Here is a 19,927-nt window from a genome sequence, read left to right as displayed (position 1 = left end):
CGCTTGTGCAGGAAATAAGTAGGTTTGGGAGCCTATCTGGGCTGCTGATTAACTGGTCCAAATCTGGGGTACTTTCCTTAACCCCAGTGGTACAGCAGTCGGATATAGAGGAGGAATTCAGATGGTGCCCACAGGGAATACAGTATCGGGGAATCCACGTGACCCATCCACGGGCGACCTATACAGGGAAAATGACATGCAAATGCTCAAGATACTAGAACATAGAGTTGGATCCTGAACACTTCTACCCATTTCCCAAGCTGCCTGGATATCCCTGGCTAAAATGGTGATACTCCCCAAACTAATATACTTATTCAATAAAGTGCCCATATGGCCCACTGCAAGCTTCTGGACCTGTCTAAAAGGCTTAATGGTCCGACTGGCCTGGGCGGGTAAACAAGCAAGGGTCTCTTATAACACACTCCCCTATGAACGGGGCGGGATGGAATACCCGGATTTGTATATCTATTTCTTGGCAGCACAGATACAGTGCTCCGCCTGGTGGTGGTCCCCCACCACAGAACTACCTCATATGCAACTAGAAAGATTTTTTATTTTTTTATTAAGAAATTGTTTTAGTTGACAATCAACTTTTTCAATTATAACATTAGTTCTTTAACACATTATTCTTATTGTCATCTTATATGAATCCAATCATTGCTAAGATAAAATGTTACTTAAAACATACATATGCATTTAGAAAACTTTCAACTCATACATTATAAATATATAAAATGGACTAAAAAGTACAAGACTAAAAAGTAGAAAATGGGATCAGCTTTAAACAGTACAGAATGTAGAACAGCTTTAAATAAGGACATTGAGATCAGCAGTTTGGAGATTGAGTTTGACTATAAACTTAACTATGTAAATTATTAGGCTGGTCTTGGAGGCGTTCAAAATTTTGTTCCACATCTGTTCTTTTGTTAAAGTGATTCTGGGCTTAAAATGTTTAAACAAGTGATTTTTCCTTAATTCAGATAAAGACTGACATTCGATTAATAAATGCACCATGGTCTCATGTTGAGCTTCCAATTTACAGAATCTGCACGAGGGAGAAGGGATCACCCGACTGTCATAGGATGCCATTTTTACCTTGGTTGGCAGAAGATTTAATCTAAATCTTATAAATGTATCGGCATAGGCTCTGTCTGGGAACGCTTGAATGTATGTTGGAACCACATTCAAGAGCTTCTCAGGAAATGCTCCTAGTTTGAAAGCTTGATAATTCATACACATTACTCTCGTATCGATCCAGTCTTTCCTATATAGTTTGAGTTTCGCTTTGTCAGGTGACTCTAGTAGTAAGTCAACAGCTATGGAAGCATCTAGTAGAATGTTTAAGCATTGATTCTTCAATTTAGTTAGTGAATTAGTCAATGAATTCGTTAAAAGTTGCTTTAGTACAGGAAATAGATTTTGTGTGGTATCTGATGAAAGGAGCACTTTTCTATACAGGGCCAACATTGACCAATTTACAGCACTTCGCAGGGAGATGAGACCCATTTCATGACGTATAAGAGCAATTGGAATGCTCTGCGGTACAGGTAATATTGTTTTCCAGAATATTCCTTCAAGGGAGTCCCATCTTACCTCCTTAAGTAGCAACTTAGTCTGTGCACCGTAAGTTATGATCGGCATAGCCTTTTGTAAATAAAACATACGGACTGGCATTAAGGAAAATCTTCCATATTTGTGATGGATGGCTTTAGCCTGATTGGCAATCATTCTCATTCTTATCGTCAATTCTTCTTTGTAAAGGTTATCTTGGGGATGTACATTGAGATTAACTCCTAAGTATTTATACAACTTGATTTGTTCCAGATTTTTTTTGGCTAGCTTCCAGTTAAAACTGAATTTGTGCTTTTTGTTGGTTGGAATAAACACCAGAATATTGGATTTTTTGGTGTTTATACTTAGCTTGTTATCTTGAGCAAAAGATGTCAAGGCTGCTAATTTTCTATTTAAGCCAATTGGTGTTCTATCAAACAGAACTAAATCGTCTGCATATAGGAGGTACGGAATAAGTTGATTACCGACTCGCAGTGAAAAGGATTGCGTATTAGACAGAGCTTTAAAAAAATCAGATATGTAAAAATTAAATAAAATAGAGGCAAACGGGCAGCTCCGTTTCAAGACCATCTTTGTTTCGATGGGTTCCGAGAGAGCACCATCAGTTGTTAATTTTACTCCGATTGATGTCTTGATATAAAACTGTTGAATTAGATAAAAAATGTATCGAGGGTAGTTGGCTTTAGCTAAATTGTCCCATAATATATTCCTCGAAACTATATCAAAAGCTTGTTTAAAATCAACTAGGGCGATAGAAATCGGGTATTTTTTCCTAATAGCATCGTTCTTGATGGCCGCAATAATAAACAGGTTTAGAGCCGTGCCAATACCTGGGACAAATCCCGATTGAAACGGATCCCTTAAATCATTTTGAATCAGCCATTTATTGAAATCACGTATGATAAGCCTTGCCATGATCTTCCCGGGCACATCTAGTAGTGCAATGGGTCGATAATTGCATGGATCTAGTCTGTTGCCTTGCTTAAAAATTGGAATGACAATTGCCGATTGCCACGATGGAGGTATTATGGTAAATTGTAAGATATTTTGGAATATTGTATTCAACAGGCCTGCCCATGCTTCGGGATTTGCTTTAAGGATGGAATTTGACAGCATGTCAGGGCCCGGGGCTCTAGGTGAACTTAATCTTTTTATTATGATAACAATATACAATATATAAAATGTTAATTCTGTCAAATCAGGTGGCTTTTGGAGAGGTTCCAGGCCAATGGTTTCGGGAGCTAGGAGATTTTGGTAAAATGTACTCCACGTTTCCTCATTGATACCATTCAACTGGGTGGAATTATGTGCATTTCTAGAGGTTGAGTTTATGGTCTGCCATATCTGCAAAGCAGATTTATTGAGTAAAGCTTCGAACATAGTTTCCGCATAATTTATTTTTGAGTATGCAGAATCTGCTTCATTTTATTTTTGTATTTTGTTTTAAGGGACATTTTCAAAGCAGAGTTAGCATTCCCGGGCAAGCTCCTTGTAGCTTTTCGGAGCTCTTGTTTTAAATTAGTAATGTCACTGTTTGGTCTATGTTTGTATACGAGCCTTGGTTTCCAGTTTGTTGCATTATTTTGAGCTATGACCTGTATGTGGTCATTGTAAAACAATTGAAGATGTTGAGGATCAGCATTAATTGTAGATAGAACTTTGTTTTGTAATGATTGAATGATCATTGGGTTCCACTTGATTCGGTTCTTGGCTGAATTTATCTCCATGGAACCTTGAAAGTATTTTTCCGGTTTAGTGTGGAATGGTAGCCACTGTACTTTGAGTATGTTGTGGTCACTAGCCTTAGTGAGAATGACCTCAAATTCTTGTACCAGTCTATTTGCATTACTTGAAACAAAAATGTAATCAAGTACAGAATAAGAATACGCTTGAGACCAAGTTGGTTGTGGTGGGGAGTCGCGTTTAGAATTGCGATTAAGTACAGAGAACTGTCTTATGTCCATCAGTGCCTTCCATTTGTCCAATCTAGGATTTTTAGTTCTCTTGGTGGAGTTTACTAAATACATATTAAAGACACCAACAATTATAGTTATAGCGTTGTTAGTGTTTAGGAGTATATTGTCTAATAATTCTTCAATTTTATGGAAGAAGAATGGTTCGGTAGGAGACAAGGGGTTCCAATAGATGTTTATTACTGTTGTCAATGGGAAAAAAGGGTGATTTTTATTTTTGGTTCGAATAATTACAGGTTGAATGCCGTGGTCAGGAGATGGTAAAGCTTCCATGTATAATTGGGAGTCAAGGCGAACTGACATTAATAGACCAGCTGCTGGTCTACCCTTGGCTTGTTTAGAAGCGAGAACAACAAGGATCTGGTGATCTGGCCAAACTGGGCAGTGATCATCCACGTTTCTTGGAGTAAGACTACATCGTATTTGTTTAATTGAATATTTTTTTACTTCAGTAGATGCGAGAATCCTCAAGTATTCCACAAGGCCATTGAGCAATAACGCAGATCTACCGTCTCCAACATCTAATGGCTGTTCCCTGTTTTTACAGTGGCTAGCCATGACCATTTAGAAATTGGATCGGGGGCTGCGACAGCAACTGCATGTTTACAATTGCAGCCAGGGTTCGTGCACCCTTTGTTGGTGCCATTGCTGGTTTTATCGCCCAGTGCTATGTTTGTGACAACTGAAGATGAGTCTGTTTGACTCGGCTTAGGTCAATTTACTATTTCCAAAGCTAAGCCCTTTTCATATAGAGGGAGTCTCTGTTGCCATATGTAATTCTTAATTATTAGTGAGGAAATTTCAATATCAACGGTGTCTTGGTATGCTGGTTTCGGATAAGAGACTTGTTGAATATCTTGGGAATTGATGTGTCGTAGGGCCGGGATGCACTTGAACACAGTCAATAAAGTGACTCTACTAGGAAATGGGTCACAATGTATTCTGTCAATCATTGTTATTCTTATGTTGGCGTCTTCCAAGTTCTCATCAGGGGACAAACTCTCATTTGGCAGTGACTGCAGCTGTTCAGGTTCTCGGGCCATAGGACCTAATGGAGGCATTTGAGGAGCAGGGTGAGTTATACCCACTTGGCCAGTTGTCATGGAGGTAGGAGATGTTGTAAAAGGAGATCTTTTTATTAGATCATTTCGTTTTTGTTCAAGGGTTTTGAAGGGTATACTGATGTTGTTTAGATTCACACAGAACTTAGGACTATGATTCATTTGAGTTGAATTTGGATCATGCAAACTTTGATGAACAACGTCAGCAATTACATCATTATTGTGAGAGTAAGCAGACATATTCATTAGTTCATCTTGTGAAATCGGGTTCCCCATGTTAGGGGATATGGCATCAGAAACAATTTTACTAACAGGAGGAACAACAAGAGCTTCCAGTGTCTTACCTCGGACGTTAACCTGGTCGGACGTAGCCGAGGGCCCAACTGCCGGGGCTACTAGCGCGGGAGCCTCGGCAACCGCAGGCAGGACAATTTTATCATTGTCACTCAGAGTTGAAAGGTTAACAACAAATGCTTTAGTTTTGGATTTTTTATTTTTCTTTGTCACTGGCATGTCCTATGACTTTTTCAAATTACTTGGTTCTTTTGAGTTATTTAATATCGCTCTCCACTCAGCGTTCGCTTACGGTTTCGTCTTTTTTTCCTCTGCAACTTTTGAGAAGGGCGACAAAAGACGTCATAGAGCGGTGGCTCAACCTTGGGGTGAGGAGAGGATTCGGTTGTGATTGTTTGATTTTTAGCAATAGGGCTATTGTCATTTTGTTCCAGATCGTAGGGAGGTGTCCTCGGACTCTCAATTGAGGGAGTAATCTCTTCAGTCACTACAGCGTCGACAGAATGGGGCACTGGAAGCTCTTGTTGATCAACATTAAGAGATACCTCATTGGGGGCTGTTTTCAGTGTAGTCATCAAGTTCCATGCTAACCAATCGACCTTGTTAATAAGCATTGACATTTGGTTCTCTTGGGCCATAGCCTTAGTTTCTAATATTCCAAAAATGTTGGTTAGGGCTAGAATGGATGTGTTAATTGCATTACGTGCTATGTCAAGCCCAAGGTTAGGGACAGGCGGGAACCCAAATGAGGGCCTTGGTAGAGGTTTGGCGTAGGAGAGCGGAAGAGGAAATGATGTCATTTGGACGATCTGTGGGATATAGTTCTGGTGATGTAGATAGTCTCTAATCAACTGACCCCTCAGAATCCTCCTTGTTGCCTAGAGTACGATTGGTGGATATCGCTTGCGTTGAATGGGCTAGCGGGCGTATGGGATCAGAGGGTAAAGCTGATAATGGCAGTGAATGCGCAGCATGAACCTCAAATTCTGCCGCTTCAGCCTGGGCTGTCAGCCCTCTCAAAATTTCCGAATAGAGGTGGTGAGGGGTGGGCGAAATCTTGGATTGTGAGAGTGAAATGTTATGTTCAAACTCAGGATCCCGAAAGGAGTCAGGTATAACTACACACGGATCCTCTTTTCTGTGAATGGGATCAGAATCATATGCTGCCATGGTGTGGTCAGAAAGAAATGGTATCAGCAGGGCTGCATTTCGCGAAGTTGTCGAGTGACCGGGCAACTCGCATGTACCATGTGTGGTGTGAGTTGATAACATGGAAGCGGGAGGTCTGCCAGGGAGAGTGCCCATAGAGGCTAGATGGAAACCAGGGTGTATGTTTAAAGGTATCCGCTGATAACAGAAGGAAGTAGGAGGCATACCAGTAGTGAGCCGCATCATGATACTGTACCCAACGTGGGGTTTTTTTTGTTAATTTTTTTTTTATAACTAATATGTTAAGAAGGCAAGGTTTGACACCTTCGTTGATAAGACTTTGTTGATAAGACTTTGTTGATTAATGAGGCCGTTAGGGACTCCGGTAACAAGGATAGCAAGTATTCGACTATTTGAATTCAGAATTGCTCATTCATAATTAACCACTAACTAGTAACGTTAGAACAAAATCTTCTGTGTAAGTGCTTGGCTCAGGAGCAGTCACGGAGGAATTCTGCACAGGGGTGCAGGTCACAGTAAGATTGCTAGCCGCTAGGAAGCATTAGGAAGAGGCTCATGGAAAAATAATTAAAGACAGAATCATTAACCCCGCCGGGGTTAGCATGCGTAGATAACACAAAAAAAAGGTTTAGATAAAATTCTGAAAATTGGCCGACAAATCACCTCCCAATTGAGGAATTGTGCTATTTATTTTGTTCCTCATTTCCTACTGCTGTCTAGAGTACCACACCTGTAGAGCCCGTCTCGCGTCCTCGTCGAACAGTCCAACAGTCACAGCACTTTCGGTGCACTTCCTGTATGCGCATGCACCAGGAATATGTAGGCTGTCCGAAGTTCGCGCAAGGAGGCGGGAGGCGGCGTTAAGGGGGCTGATGCAGGGGTGGGCCCAATCAGGCAGCAGAATCAGAGTCTGGTCTTGGAGTAGGTGTCCGTGCTGCGCAGCTGATGGAGAGCAGCGACTTCCTCGTGCCGACTGGTCCTGTCAAGGGAACCGATTGCACGAGCCACAAGGAAAAGCGGGCAGCGTGTCCCAGTCCAACAGTCACAGCACTTTCGGTGCACTTCCTGGATGCCATTAGAAATAATAATAACGTACTCGGATGACTTGAAGGGACTTCTGTGGGGAAACTCAGGAAGAACGGGGCGACTGGAGAGCCAACCAGTAGAAATTACATGTAAAGCCTGGGCCCAGGTGAGCAAGCTGACGGGAAAAGAAGCTTGTTACTCCCCCAAACTGCTCTTGTTCAAAGTCCGGGGAGTTCTGATCACCCACAGAAAAATATTCCAGACCCACTTTGAAAGACTGGGGATTGTGACTCTGGGGGGGATCTGGTACAGGACGGGAAATCATCACATGGGACACCTTAAATATGCTATACTTCGACTACGGGAGACCCCAAAATCCAAATGGTCAAATTTCCTGCATCCCCCAGCCCCATCCACGATATTGCAATAAGTCATCAATCCACTATCTACCAGAAAATTGGTCTCTTCCATATACAAGATGACCAGGACACAGATGGGAAGTAAAGGGCGGAACCATAGAATCAGGTGGGAATTGGCGCTAGGGAAGACATTAACTGAAGAACAATGTAAGGCCATTTGCATGAATCCCCCGGCACTAGCCCCTGAATAACCAATTCAGTTTGATCCATTTTAAGTTTCTACACCAGGCCTACTACTCGCCTGCGCAACTACATTGGATTTTCCCAGATAGGCCCTCTGTATAAGATGTGGCATGGACCAGGCTGACTTTCTACACTTTTCTTGAACTTGCCCAGATATCAGATAATTCTGGGAGAGGGTCCAAGAGGCCATGTCTCAAATGCTAGCAACCCTGAGACACTATCCCCCAGAGTTGTGGCTACTTACAAAGATAGAGGGTGGTACCCGCGCAAAAAGGAAACCACTGCGTACGGCATCAGTGACGGCTAGACCTCTAATCGCCAGGTCTTGGTGGAAACACAGGGCACCAAGCTTTCAGAAGTGGCTGAACACTGAGTCTCTGTGAGAAGAACAAGTTACTTTCTTACCTGGTAACGTTCTTTCGATGGGATGGTCCGACGACGTATTCCATATCTATGACATGTAATCACCACAGCTGTGCTGCTTCGGAAACTTTTTCGGCGTCTGCGTCCTGCGTCGATGACGTCGATGCGCCGCCGTCGAGGACCTCCTCCGACGTCCGACGTCATCCGATGTGATAAGTAGGACGCACGACGCCAGTAGCCTCAGTTGTAGTTTTTTCCCCCAGAACGTGTGACATTAGTCAACTGCCAGTCCGACACAAAGCCTTGCGGAACGTAAGCTGCAATCGCAACAGAAATTCTGCAGCGGGGAAGGCAGGGTGGGAGCGATATGGAATACGTCGTCGGACCATCCCATCGAAAGAACGTTACCAGGTAAGAAAGTAACTTGTTCTTCGAGGGGATTGGGTCCTCCGACGTATTCCATATCTATGACAGACTCCCAAAGCAGTACCAAATCAAGGAGGAGGGAAAGAATTTAGAAACAAAATTTAGAATAGCCAATCAAATAGCAGAGCAAAGGACCGCCTTGCCAAAGGCCAGATCCTGCCCTCTGATGGAATCGAGGGAATAATGCCGTACAAAAGTATGTACTGAAGCCCAGGTGGCAGCATCACAGATGTTGCGAATAGGAACACCCCTCTGCAGGGCAGTAGATGCAGCCATGCCCCTGGTAGAATGGGCCCGCAAGCCAGCCGGTGGGTCCTTACCCGCCAAGCGGTAACACTCCGAGATGGCCAAAATAATCCAGCGGGACAAAGTCTGTTTCGTCACAGCTTGCCCCAAGCGCTTACCAGCGTAACCAATAAAGAGTTGATCGTCCACTCTGACCCGGGACATGCGAGAAACATAAAAGCTCAAAGCTCTCCTAGGATCAAGCCTATGGAGCCTCTCCTCTTCCTTACCAGGATGCGGAGGAGGATAGAATGCCGGAAGAACAACCTTCTGGGCCAAATGAAATTCCGTCACTACCTTTGGAAGAAAAGAAGTACGAACTCGAAGGACAACCCTGTCCTTGTGAAATACAGTGAAGGGTGGCTTAACAGAAAGTGCCTGTAACTCACTCACTCTGCGAGCGGAAGTAACCGCAACTAAAAAACACAGTTTTCAAAGTCAACAGCCTCAAAGGGCAAGAATGTAAAGGCTCAAACGGAGCACCCATAAGAAACCTAAGAACAAGGTTTAAATCCCAACCGGGCACCAGGAAAGGCGACGGAGGGAACACATTAGTGAGCCCTTTCAGAAACTGTGAAATTAAAGGGATTTTAAAGAAAGAACATTCTTCAGATGAGCGCTTAAAGATGGACAGCGCCGCCAGGTAACCTTTAATGGTACCCACTTGCAAGCCCCTGTGGGCCAAAGAAAGCAAAAAGGACAGAACCATGGGGATGTCACATGCAAAAGGATCCACATTCAGAACTCTGCACCAGTCGCAGAACTTACGCCAACGGCAACGGTACAGAGACTTAGTTGCGGGCCTTCGGGCCGAAAGCAACACCTCCATCACGTCTTCAGGGAGGTCCCAATCCTTATACCTCAACCTTTCAGAAGCCAAGCGTGAAGGTTGAGGGATCCGACCTCTGGATGGAGAACCTGACCCCCCCTCCCGTGAGAGCAGATCGTCTCGGTAGGGAAGACGACGTGGAGGGCAGATGGACAAGTCGAGAAGGTCCGGGTACCACGTCCTCCGAGCCCACGCCGGAGCAATGAGGATCATCCGGGAACCGAACTTCCGTAACCTCCGCAGCACTTGCGGGATGACGGGGACTGGAGGAAACGCGTACAGCAGCGGGAATGACCACTCCACCACAAACGCGTCTCCTAAGGCTCCTTTCGGAGGAAAGTCCCGCGAGCAAAACCTCTCGCACTTCCGGTTGACACTGGAGGCGAAGAGATCCACTTGAGGGGTCCCCCAAAGGGCGAAGATCTCCAGGAGAATCTCCTGAGCCAACTCCCACTCGTGAGAGATCGTGCTCTGCCTGCTCAGAGCGTCCGCCGTCACGTTTTCGACTCCGGCCAGATGAACTGCCGAGATCGAAACTTCCTGCTGGATGGCCCAGAACTCGAGCTGCATCGCCTCCCTGCACAGAGGAAGTGACCCTGCCCCCCCCTTTTTGTTGAGGTAGTGCATGGCCACTGTGTTGTCCGTCATGATCAGGACATTCTTTCCTCGCACAGTCGGCAGAAAAGCCTTCAGGGCTAGCCTGACGGCCCTCAGCTCCAACAGATTGATATGGAGTCTGGACTCCGACGGAGACCAACGACCGCTGACTGACAGCCCGTTGGCATGAGCTCCCCATCCCGTGAGGGATGCATCCGTCACGATCGTCACCTCCGGCCAGGGTAGCCAAAATGGAGCCCCCTTCATCAAGTTGCCTTCGACGGCCCACCACAGAAGGTCCCGGGCGACCGAGGGCGGCACCTGAACCGGGTCCGACATCCTGCCGGAGGACTGCGACCATTGCGTCTTGAGTGCCCACTGCAAAGATCTCATCCGCAGGCAAGCCTCTGGCACCAGAAGAATGCAGGATGCCATGAGGCCGAGCAACCTCAAGAACTCGAACGCCGGGAGCGTCTGGGCATGCTGAAACTTGTGCACCATCTGCTGAATGTGAAGAGCCCTCACCTGGGGAGGAAAACACTGCCCCAGGGAAGTGTCGAGCACTGCTCCGATGTACTGGAGCCTCTGTGTTGGCGTCAAATGGGACTTCTTTAAATTGAGGGAGAAGCCCAGCCTGTGAAGGGAGTGGCAGGCGACGGACAGATGATCCAGGACTTGCTCGGGAGAGCTCCCCCTGATCAACCAATCGTCCAGGTAGGGGTAGACGTGAATCCCCCCTTGCCTGAGATGCGCTGCCACCACCACCATGAGCTTGGTGAAAACCCTCGGGGCGGAGGTCAAACCGAACAGCAGGACCCGAAACTGAAAGTGCGAGTCGCCAACCGCGAACCTCAGGTACTTCTTATGCTTGGGATGGATCGGCACATGGAAGTAAGCATCCTTGAGGTCGAGTGACACCAACCAGTCCTGAAGCTGAAGGGCCTGGAGAACTTGAGAGAGAGTAACCATCTTGAACTTGTCCTTCCTGAGGAATTTGTTCAAACCAGCGCAAGTCCTTGATGGGTCTCAATCCCCCGTCTTTCTTGGAAATCAAAAAATAAGGGGAATACCATCCCTTGTTCCTCTCCGCTACAGGCACCAGTTCTATGGCGCCTTTCTCCAGCAGGGCTTGAATTTCCTGCGCAAGGAGCGGATCCGGACACTTCAAAGAGAGGTTCCCCGGTGGATTGTCGCGAGGCCTGTGCCGAAAGGGAAGACAGTAGCCGTGGGCTATGATCTCCAGAACCCACACATCTGAAGTAATGGCACGCCACTCTACAAGATGCTGCGCCAGCCTTCCCCCAACCGGCGAACCATGGGACATGGCCTCATGACTGAGTAGGAGCGGCTGCGGCGTTACCTGAGGGCAAAGAGGCAACTGCCCGAGCGGCCTTGGCACCACGGGTACCTTGTCGTCCACCTCTGGTACCCCTGCGCTGGCCCCTTTGACTGCCAGCTCCTCTTGCTTTACCAAAGGACGAGTAATAGCGAAAGGAGCCACCCCTCCACTGCTGTCCCCTAGGACGAAAAGGCGGAGGTTGGCGAACTGCAGCGCCCAACGACTTCGCTGCAGCTTTTGAGGTCTGCAACCTCTCAAGGCTCTCGTCAGCCTTGCTGCCAAAAAGATGTTCACCATCAAAGGGCATGTTGAGGAGCCGGGACTGCACATCAGGAGCAAACCCCGACTTCCGCAACCACGCAAACCTGCGTATCACGGTGCTCGCCGCCATGGACCTACTGACGCATTCAGCTAAGTCCAAACCCGACTGAACGGACTCACACATGGCATCCTTACCATCCTGGACCATAGCAAGGAAACCATCCCGTTCGTCCCCTTCGGGAATATGTTCAGCCGCTAACGCAACACAGTTCCACAGAGTGTGCGTGAAACGCGACAAGGCACAAATGGAGTTGGCCGCCTGAAGCGCCACACCAGAAGAAAACACCTTCTTCGCCCAGCCATCAAAACGTTTGTCGTCCCTATCAGGAGGGATGGGAGGGTACGACGCCTGCTTTGCCGGGGCCGTGGCCGCCTGCACCACCAAACTTTCCGGAGTGGGGTGCCTGGTCAAGTAGCAGGGGTCGCCACTGGCTGGACGGTATTTTCGCGACAAGGATCTGCCCACTGCCGGGAGACTCTCCGGAGCAGTCCAAGCCGCCGCCACCCTACGCTGTAAAGCCATATGGAACGGCAGTACCGGGTCAGTTGGGGGACCAACATCAAGGATGTCCGTCAGATCATCCTGCACAAACTCCCCTGGGGGAGCAGACCAGCCCAGATACTCAGACACCCTAGCCATCAGGCGCCGGTATGAGGAATCGGCATGGGAGCCAGGCTCAGGCCGACCAAATTCCACCTCCGGAGAGGTGTCCAGTCCACTGGCATCATGCAGCGACTGCCTCAAATCGTCAAATTGACTATGGCCCGAGACAATGTCATCTGGCACCAGACTAGGAACCAGGCCATCCGAATCCTCATCCGCCTCAGAAATATAATCCAAGTGGTGGAAAGGCACCCGAGAGTGCCTGCTCTTAGCCAGAGCCTTCCAAGGGGGTACACCCGAGACACGGGGCACCTCCGACACGAAAGGCGTCGATGGCGTCGAGCGAATCGGCGCCGCCGTCGAGAAAACCGGCAACGGCGCCGAGAGGATCGGCGTCGACGTCGAGGAAATCGGCGTCGACGTCAGATGCAGCGCCTCCAGTATCGGCGGCGTCGACACAGCCCTCGAAGCCGGAGCCCCGAGCGTGTCCCTCGACGACCTGACCGTCGACGGCTTCGACGACTTCCTCGGAGCCGGAGCCTCGAGAAAGCCTGTCGACGCCCTCGACGCCTCAGACGTCGATGTCTTCCTCGAAGACATCACAGGTGCACACGGTCTCGATCGCGTCGAGGACCGGGACCTGGAACGGGTATGGCGAGAACGAGCCTCCTTGTCCGAACGGGACCTCACCCGTGACTCGTGCCGACCACTCTTGCGAGCGGTGTCTCTCGACCTCACACGGCCGACCCCACTCGGGGGCGCGGACGGTTGAGTACCCTGCGACTCAAGAATCGCCAACATTTTCTTCCCGAAGGAAGCCCATTCCTCCGGCGTCGCACGGCTGGTGGGATAACCGACGTGCCGGGCAGAGTCCTCGGAAGAGGACCTGGAAGGCGACCGGTGACGGCGCTTCCGAGAATGCCTCGAAGAGGCTGAGGAGTGGCGAGACCGACTCCTAGAAGAAGACCGACGAGACTTCCGACGATGACGCGGAGAGTCACCCCTCGAATCATCCGTCGAAAGCCCCGCCGACTTCGACTTCCGGGGCTTGGACACCCGACCTACCGACAATTTCTTCTTACGTTCGCGTAAGGCCTTGGACGTGAGCGACAGGCAGTCGACACAGTCATCCGTGTCGTGGGCCTCCCCGAGGCACCAGAGGCAGGCGTCGTGCGAGTCAGTCACCGACATCTTGGACCCACACTCCCCGCACTTCTTGAAGCCCGGACGCGGGGTTGAAGACGAAGCGGAAGACATCGTCGAAGAAATATTCACAAACGAACAGGTTCGAAGAACCAGAAAGAACAGAACTCCAAAGAGACGAGGCTAGAACCGAGAAACACGAAGCAACACGTTCGCGGAAAAAACGGAACTGAGGCTACTGGCGTCGTGCGTCCTACTTATCACATCGGATGACGTCGGACGTCGGAGGAGGTCCTCGACGGCGGCGCATCGACGTCATCGACGCAGGACGCAGACGCCGAAAAAGTTTCCGAAGCAGCACAGCTGTGGTGATTACATGTCATAGATATGGAATACGTCGGAGGACCCAATCCCCTCGAAGAGAGAATTACAATACGCCGCGCGACTGCCCAGTACCAGCAGACCAAGGGAGTACTGGGGACCCTTTACAAACTACATGTCCGAAAGGTCACAGAACTCACTCTCTCCTGCTGGAGGTCCTGGAGCCAGGAGATCTCTTTCCCCATGATTCTATATTGAACTACAGACAATCTGGCCCTCAGTCGCTGGCATCAAACTCATGGCAGATATCTTTAATAATGCCCCTCTGGTGGCTCCCTGTGTTAAATGCTGTTGTGCCAATAGTAAATTGCGTCAAGGTTAAACTGTACTGTGCTGCAAAGTGAAAGGGGTGGGGGTCATTCGTCCTAAGTGGTGGTTTTGTCACTGTTACCTGTGTTATGAAACTAATAAAGAAAGTTTTTTTTAAAAAAAGAGCACTGTTCCTCCCTGTATATAAGTAAATATTTTAGAAACTGACAATTAGCCAAATGAGGTCCTTTTGGGTGGCACAGGGGATTTCCGCCAATAGGTAATGTGTTGTGAGCACAGTAAATGCACTTCAAGAACAGACTTACCTCGATACACCTGAACATCTGCAATGGACAAAGGAAACGGAAAAGGCCTTATTGAAAATATAGCAAGCTATAAAAGATTCCCGAGTCATTGAACTACCGGAATATAAAAAGCCATTTTACAGTGACATTAAAAAGTGGGATATGCGCAAGCAATGTGGGCTCAACTACATGGTGATAAATGCCCACTCGAATACTAACATTCAGCATTGGATCTATTGGAGGCAATATTATCACCCTGTTTTCGGTCAGTTGCACTAGCTGCATTAGCCTTGAAGAGTTCAGAAAATATAGTATTGAAAAGACTACCGTTTCAATGCAAAACACAACATTTATTTAGATGGCAGGCAGATTGCTGCTCCCATGCATTAGCTTCGTTTTGAGATGTCCTCAATTGCCTTATGCCATTGTCACCATGATCCGACAGTTTCTTGCTTGCTTGGCTGCCGCTTTCTGCTCCTCCGGGTACTGGAACCTTTTGGAGTTCCTCTGTGCTCCTGTTGCCATCTTCATAGATAATGGTGCTTCTGTCTTGCGGACCTGCCGTCTGAGACCCGAAATGGCCATCATGTGAGTATGCAGTTTTGTACCACTAGGTGAAATTGAAAGCTCCTGCAGAGGAGGTGGTCGATGTCAAATGTTTGAGTATTGCAACGAGCTCAAAACGTCCTGCAAAGTCATGCCCCCAGGCTGCAGTGTTAGGGCGTACATTTTTTATGTAACATGCTAACTGTATCATACTGACTGTATGAATGAAGCTCATTGTATAAAACTGTGCAGACCCACATGTTTCTGTGCTAGGGTGCCAATATCCTGGGACTGGGATACTATGCTGGTGTCCCCGACTCCTTTTTACATAGCTGTATGGAAATGCACCTCGTCACAACCTTGCTGCCCGTGTCCCTGTTGGATTATTAGGCGATGAGCTGCAGGTCTCTACGGTGTAATCAGGCTAAAGGGAGATCGCTGAATTACAGTGTTCAAGTGGTCCCCTGCTCATTGCAACCTGTCGAATTAAATATCTGTCTATGCAATTAATTAACTTAGACCTTATCGCACTTGGGGATGCTCCAGTTGAGAGTGCTGTCCTGGAACTCAGTAAACCGAGCAAAAACCTGTAAACCTTTAAGGTTTGAGCAGGTCTAGTATCAATTTTTCTGAATAAAAACCTGTGCATTGTCCTTCACCTTCCACGAAGCACATTATCTGGATGTTTCACCTTCTTGACCTCCCTGAGGCATCCCCTGCTATTTGGCCCAGCACCTAGATAGAAGACAGTGACCCATACACATATTCCCAGACTGTTGTCACGTATACTTCTAGGTCTGTATTAGGGTAGAAAATAACGTTTGGGGTTCTGGATCCCCAACCTTGTAAGTTACCTAAAGTTTATGTCAGCTTCCTTGTTTATTTTTCAACTTTTCTTTTCAGTCGCAGGGACATCCTACTGCCCCTCCCCCCTTCCACTGCAACAGTTTTTCTGAGGTGCTGCCCTTGGTCATTTTACTAACAGGGCAGGGGTGCTTTTTAAGCACCACGATTTTAGTCACAGGGTGATTGTATCACCCTCAACGTTGGCTCTGTAGCTGGATGAAGGGAGGTGTGATTCAGTTATTACTACACCAGGGGTGTAGTCCCTGTTACCATATCAGTAGTCCAATGCACCCATTTGGTACTATTGGGGGTACTAATTTAGTTTCTACGCCCTGCTTCATCAGCATTTTTTCGGGCCTTCTTTTTATGTATGTGGGCCACGAGGCAATGCTGTCAAAATGGCTATTTTGCTGTTGTAGGCTCATCCTGAGCCTGCAAAGGCACCCTTAGCTGTGATTCAAATTGGTGTACACTGGTTTAAAGTTAATTAATCTTCACAATCTACATACCGAGTGTATATGCTAGTGTGTTTGATGGGTTTTAAGGCCTGCCTGATTAGCTGGGTGCCAAAACATTTGCATGCTGCCATGTTAGGTTAGTGATGACCAGGCTTTGGCCTGTTCCTCGGTGAATGTATTAGCAGCGGGAGACCCTGTGCAATCCTCCAATTCTGTACCTAAATTTCTGGACGACTGCTGCTGTTCATGGGCTGCTGTTAAAGACTCTTGTGTAGACATACTTGTTGGACCATGGCTCTTTATTGTCTTTGCATCCTCCTCCTGCTGATTGGATCCAATCCTGCACTCACACTTTGCACCCTCCCGTCGTCATTGCGGGCTTGACTGCCTGTTCATTCATGTGAAACTTTAATGGCCTTTGCAGAGTTTGCTCCCTGGTAATCCTTCTGGCCCAAACACATTATGATGGGGAGTCTTCCTCATCTAGAATTCGGACGGCCTGGTGCATCTACACCCTACCTCTGTTTTAAGATGTCCTGGCCCGCCTCCTGCCACTGCCCCATCGTTGGATGGTTTCTTTCTTGCTTGGCTGCCACTTCCTGCCCATATGAGCTGTACTTGAAACACATAGGGTTTCCCCATTCTATCTCCATCTTCATAGATGCCGGTGCTTCTGCCTTGCGGGGCATCCTATGAGGTGTCCTCCTCGCTGCTCCTTTTCGGTCGTCAGGATAACTGCTAGTTCATGGGTTTAAGTCTGCGGCGAGCCAGACATACTTTTAGCACCAAACTACTGTACTCCCATTGTTCCTGGGTCACATCTTGCACATCTAGAGTCATGAATACTTATCCCCAGGTACTAGGGTCTGCTATCACGATGCAGTCTTGACCAAGGGTCCCCTGGATTCAGGAGGGTTGAAGTTTTGATGTCCGGAGGACTCCACCCCACAAAGATTTCCATTGAATTGAGGTTGCCTTGTGCTCCCTCTGCAAACATCTCTTCTTGGCCTGCTAATTCTAGAACCCTGAGCGAGAGCTCTGCTGGGTCGTCCTCCACTCTGGCTGGTTGTCCTTTTTGCTTCACGGGTAGGGTAGAAAGTGAACTGACCCTGCTTTATTCGACAGCCGCTGCAAACCTATGGGAATCCGATCCATTAATTCCTACTGGAGAACTTTTGGAAACCCTATATACTTGTCCTAAATGTCTTAACCCTGGAGTTTTTAAGACAAAAGCTGGAATTTTAAACTGTACCAGTAATTTATTATAGGTTTGGATATTATAAATCACTTTCGTTCACTCTGTGCCTAGACAGTAATATTGTTACAGTAACCGCTAGTAGTGGCAGTGGGCCTCATCACGAGTTGGGCGGTAGCTCTTTAATGCAGTGTTAACAGGATTACCGCCACATTTAAGGGTCCGCTCAATCATGAGTATGGCACGTTTACCCCCAGCTCAGAGCTGTGGGTAAACAAGCCAGAAAAATGCTGATTTTCGGCACAATTACCACGCGTTAATACTGTTGGCGGTAATTAAGCTGAAAATTCTCCATCCATTGGGTCCACTTGGGAATAACGTTTACCGCCCAACCCATGATCTGGTGGCAATACCATCAGACGGGTGGGCGGTAAAGCAAATAAAGTTGGGCAGTATCGCATTTGGGATAGCGCCCAACTTGTGATGAGGCCCAGTGTCTCTACTTGGTTCGAAAGGTGAACTGTGACCTTTTCAGGATCTTTTATAGTCTCAAATCAGGTGTGGGAGCCCCCCCCCCCTCCTCCAAGTGGCTTCGTTTTTCACCTGATTCTTCCTACAGCTGATTAACTCATAAGAGCAATGCAGCTCAAGATTCTTCCTTTCTCATGGCAACACACCTTGCTCCGCCTCTATATATCCACTACAACGGATGTAAGAGATTCAGCTATTTAACCATTACCGGTTTGGGAATACTGTAAAATTATTGTTATCGATTCTGCGCAACAAACAGAATCGATTTGCAGATGTCTGATGAAGGCTGAGGTAGTGAACACACACTTCCGAAGTATTCTCCTAGACGAACTAGCAAATATAACGGGTCATAATTAATTTTAAGTTTACATTTTAATACCATTATCAGTAAGGTAAAAACAAATAAACATGCACCTGTGTCACAAAATCCTATCAAAACAAAGAGGTGCTAACGCCTTTTTGGAGCAGCAAACTGCAAATTAATTTGGTTGGATGAGAAAAAAAAAACAGTTGGTATTAAGTACCCTAACAAAAAGATGTCAGCACATTCAGAGACACACAACCTTTTCATAGACTTGCAAACATCTGCTTTTTATTTTTATAGTATGACTAAGAAAAGCATAAAAAAGCAAGATGAAATGTGTTAAAATGGGAGGAACATTACCAAAAAAGTTGTCACCTTTAGAGTGAAAAGATATGAGGCAATCACATAACGGCCAGTTCTCCACTGGTTCATTCAAGACTACTTCCTCTTCAAAGATCACAACAACGATATATTTGAATAACGAGAGGCGTTCCAGGATTTCCTTCATTGGCTTAGATTTCGATTTCTTGGCCATGGCACAGATCCCAACCACAATCTGCCGTTCTGGTGGCTACAACGGAAAAAAAGACCAGTGTAGAGGAAATGATTATTTATTCTGAGCATGTGACAATAATCACAATATGGGTATCCAGTTTATGATTGAACACATAATAATGTACCAGAAATCATAAAATGTACAAACGATTAGACGTCTCGTAAAAAGCCCTGCAATCACATCGCCAGCCGTGCACTTTCTTTTTTTCAAAAACCGTTACATTGCCACCTCAACCTTTCAGTCTCCTTCATGTCCCTCCTCCCGAAATCTCCTCCTGGTGACACCTCTTGCTGTCAATGACCCAGCAGTGAAATGTCCACTCTTCAATGCAGCCTTGCTGTCACCAGTCTACACATCCCCATGTCACAACCCAAGCAAGCCCACAGAGGCATTCTTCCTTTTCTCACCTTCCCCCAGAATTTCAAAGTCTCCACAGCTCTGGTCCTCGCCAGGCTGGACTACTGCAACAGCCTTTTTCTCAATCTCCCTCTTTCCTCCCTTTAGTATTTAGTATTTATTTTATTTATATTGCGCACCTAACCGAGAGGTAGCAAGGCGCAGAGGCATCAAGAGGATTGCAAAGCTTGGTTACATACAAAGGTACGTGGTCCATCTGTGGTTAAAGTGCTGGACGCGTAAAATAGAAACAATACACGCCGAGGAGGCATAAATTACAGCGATAAATGATATAGGCAATAATATATACAAGATGCTGGTTGTCTCATGAAAGATATCTATGCCAAACAGATGACAACCTAAATGTACATATTTACAAATATAGTGGTGTGGAGCATCAGGGCAGCAAGAGAGCTGGCGGTCGTTATGTGTCGTGAGCCTTGAGCCAATGGATGGTCTTAGATCTAAATTGGCGGTAGGGAAGGTCCTCCCTGCAAGTAGGAGGAAGGGAGTTCCAGAATGGTGCTGCTTTTTACGGAAAGCTGTTCCCTCCAG

The 19,927-nt window shown here is 47.0% G+C and overlaps 1 protein-coding gene across 1 annotated transcript in view; it reads right to left on the bottom strand.

Annotated features, from left to right (window-relative positions):
- The window catches only part of PPIP5K2 (diphosphoinositol pentakisphosphate kinase 2), a 2,362,281-nt gene that overhangs the window by 2,007,362 nt on the left and 334,992 nt on the right, over positions 1-19,927 (bottom strand). Inside the window, exon 4 of the mRNA XM_069625464.1 lies at positions 18,796-18,991. Coding sequence (XP_069481565.1) covers positions 18,796-18,991 — 196 coding nt within the window. The remainder of the gene's footprint in view (positions 1-18,795; positions 18,992-19,927) is intronic.

This window comes from Ambystoma mexicanum, chromosome 6p (assembly GCF_040938575.1).
Source record: "Ambystoma mexicanum isolate Mex_15411 chromosome 6p, UKY_AmexF1_1, whole genome shotgun sequence".
Lineage (NCBI taxonomy): Eukaryota > Metazoa > Chordata > Amphibia > Caudata > Ambystomatidae > Ambystoma > Ambystoma mexicanum.
This window is presented reverse-complemented; position numbering and strand designations above follow the sequence as displayed.